At 49.1% G+C, this 3,175-nt stretch overlaps 1 protein-coding gene across 1 annotated transcript; it reads right to left on the bottom strand.

Annotated features, from left to right (window-relative positions):
• Positions 1 to 411: 411 nt before the first annotated feature.
• CCR8 (C-C motif chemokine receptor 8) lies at positions 412 to 2,733 on the bottom strand. Its single transcript, XM_065629260.1, has 2 exons — positions 2,680 to 2,733; positions 412 to 1,491 (listed from the first exon to the last, which is right to left on the bottom strand). Exons 1-2 carry the CDS (start codon positions 2,731 to 2,733, stop codon positions 412 to 414), a joined length of 1,134 nt encoding a protein of 377 aa, XP_065485332.1.
• Positions 2,734 to 3,175: the final 442 nt, after the last annotated feature.

Here is a 3,175-nt window from a genome sequence, read left to right as displayed (position 1 = left end):
CTCTGTCCCTGCCTGCAATGCCAATCCATTCTGCTGAAATGAGGGAAGGAGCGGCCAAGTGTCCCAAGTTCAGAAATATAAACAGTTCCTTTCAGCACTGAATATGAGGTGGGGGAAGAAATGTCTCTAAGGCACTTCTCTGTGCTGCTCGAACAGTGTGGGAGTCTGCTAGTCATTTTGGTCTCCTTTTCACAAAGCAGGCAGGGAAGGATGTGCAAAGGGAAAGGGAGAACGATACTAAAAAAGATGCTAAAAAGTAAGAACCCCAAAGGCAACCATGATAAAAACAAGCTCAAGCAGTTGCTTCTACTTTTCCTGTCACCCAAACAGTGCATCCTTGTGGATGCCCTGCTGGGAGGATTCCTCAAATTCAGGTCACCCGCTCAGGGTGAAAGTTTTTGACCTGTAGCTCTACAGGACACTGCCAACAGAAGACAACTGTGAGGATGTCGCGTGCAGAGAGGAGTGCTTGTCCAGGCCGCGCCCATTGAAAGCACCGTAGTCTTTGCAGTTCAACAGAAAACGTGCGTATTTTCTGAAAGCTTCGCGGAGATGCTTCTTGAACTTCTCACCCACAAAGGCGTAGATGACTGGGTTGAGGCAGCAGTGGATGAAGGAGAGCGTCTCGGCCAGCTCCATGGCTAGGTCTAGCCTTTGGCTTGTCTGGCAGTCATCGATGATGTGCATTTTCCTCAGAGAGTCCAGAAAAAGCACAACATTGACAGGCGTCCAGAAGAGGAAGAACACAATGACGACAATAAAAACTAGTTTCATTGCTTTGTACTTGTTCTGAGTATGGCACTTCTGCAGGTTTTTCAAGATGCTGTGGTAGCAGAAAATGAGGACAGCAACAGGAATCAGCCACCCCAGGACATTGACTTCAAAATTACTGAAAGTCTTCCAGCCATTGTTGCTATCAGGATAGTGAGGGCTGCATTTAGTCCAGTTATTGTCATTTGTTTCCTGGAAAAAAATTAAGTCTGGTGCTGATGCTAAAATGGCAACTGCCCAAAGGACTAGGCTGGTGATAACCCCATGGGCAGCTGTCCTAGCCTTTAGAGCGTAGACAGACCGGACAATGGCCAAGTACCTGTCAACACTCATGATGGTTATGAAGAAGGCGCTGCTGTAGAAACCAATGAAGTAAGCTGAGCTGATGATTTTACACATCGCATTTCCAAAAGTCCACTGTCTCCTGATGGAGTAGTGAACCAAGAAGGGGAGGGAGAAAACAAAGAGGAGGTCAGAGATGGCAAGGTTCAGGAGATACACGTCAGTCATGGCCCTGACTTTCTTGAAGACTGTTAGGACCCAAACGACCAAAGCATTTCCCACAAGGCCGGTCACGAACAGTAGGGAGTACAGCACTGGAAAAAAAGTAGATGCAAATGCTGGGATATTTTCAAGATCACAGCTGGTGTCCAGCTCTGGGTAGAGGAAGGCATATTCATAGGCTGCAGAGAAGTTAGATGTTGGTGACGTGTAATCCACCTGTTCAAGGACAATGAAGTTCATGAGGCCCAAATCCCAAATTACCCTCTTTGTACATATACTAAGCACAAGTCAGGTCACACTAAGCTGCACAAGGACAAAACAGCTCTGCCTCAGTTGTGCTGGAGGATGCAAATGAGGAATGAATATGAGTGACCAGTTCTCCCCTGCAAGATCCAGGATGAAGTTTTGCACCAGAGGGGCAGAGGAGATCAAGGAAAATGGAGCTGTGGTGGTAAACCAGAGGTTACCAATATACCCCCACCAGCTCCATGTGGGGTGCCCAGCCCTATGCCTGCAGTCCAGGTGGACATGGTGGGGCACTGGGGCCAGACCTAGGGTGCATCCCCAAACCGGCAACCAAATGGGCATGGTCATGGAGCTGAGAACCCCTGACAAAGGTTTTAGGGTTCTATTCATGTTTCCTTCAGAAAGGAGAAAGGAAGCAGTGCTTAGGGAGGAACTGGTACCTAAATGCTCATCTCCTAAAAGGTGTGTTTCCAGTTAGCTAGTTGCCAGAAATAGCCCTTCCTGGGACAAGTTACTTTTGCAGAGGATTCCCACATGGCTCAAGCAGATTTTCAGCTGTAAAGGCACTGCCACGTACAGGTCACAAGTGGGTGCTTCACATTGCACACTCTCTCCATCCTGGGTAGAGATCAGCAGTGGCAGCTCTGGCCCGAGGGGCAAATTCCCAAAGAGCAAACGGGGGTTTACACACCTTCTTCTCCCCTCCCCAGCAGGAACTTTGCCCTCTTGGCCTGTGCCAGTACAAACCACTCCTGGCAGCAGGTCAAGCCCAACAAGACTTTGCCAGTGGGGACGGCTTGCTTTCCTTTTAAAAGCAGCAGCTCTGCTCTCCTGACAGCTGTGAGGATGTACCAGCGGCAGCGATATTCCCCTTCCCTGCTCCCTGACCCTTGCAGCCCCCGGCAGCAACCACCGCATCCCTGGGCAGCACCTGTGACAGCAGAGAGCTAAAGAAGTTGGGTGGCAGCACATCCCCTGGTCTCACCAGCCAAAGATACATTCACTCTGTTTCTTTTAGAGAACAAAAGTCACACTGATTTCTTCTAAACCCCCACTCTCCCTACCAGTACTGTGTGTCCCCTTAGGAAAAACTGGACCCCCTCAGACATGCTACTGGCCTCAGCTCATAGGGCAGCAGCCCGGCAGGGAATCACTCACCGACACGTCCTCAGAGTCCCCTCTGCCCAGCAGGTACATCAGGTTCCTCTCCATAATCCAACACTGTGTCTGAAATAGTTCAAAAATAATGCTTTTATAATACAGGTTTTTAAGAAGCAGCATACCTTCACACATGTATGCCGGCAGTATTTACCTTAGCTGATGATGCAATGACAAGGCACAGGCAAGGTCCTCACCGCAGCAGTGCGCAGTCATACAGTGCCTTTTCTTCTGTGTGATACGTGTTACTTTAAAGGCGTATAAAACCCCAAGCCAATGAGTTCACCTCTTTAGTTGACAGAGCAATGGAAACATGTCAGGTTTATCTTTTAAACGATCTGCTTTTCACTTTGAGCATTGATATGGACGTCAGTGGAAGAGATTTGCAATTTCTCCCATGCATCTGCGAAGTGCCCCTGCCCCTCACCTGCAGCCCCTGTGGCTGGGAGAAGGGAAGCAGCGCTGCCTCTCCTCTGCTCCAAGGATTTTCAGTGAA

Source organism: Caloenas nicobarica, chromosome 2 (genome assembly GCF_036013445.1).
Source record: "Caloenas nicobarica isolate bCalNic1 chromosome 2, bCalNic1.hap1, whole genome shotgun sequence".
NCBI lineage: Eukaryota > Metazoa > Chordata > Aves > Columbiformes > Columbidae > Caloenas > Caloenas nicobarica.
The sequence above is the reverse complement of the archived record's forward strand: the minus strand, read 5'-3'. Positions and strand labels throughout refer to the sequence as shown.

Coding starts and splice junctions, on each gene's coding strand:
- CCR8 (XM_065629260.1), bottom strand. CDS start 2,733: ATGGAGAGGAACCTGATGTACCTGCTGGGCAGAGGGGACTCTGAGGAC. Junction 1,492..2,679: donor GGGACTCTGAGGACGTGTCG/GTGAGTGATTCC, acceptor GTCCTTGAACAG/GTGGATTACACGTCACCAAC.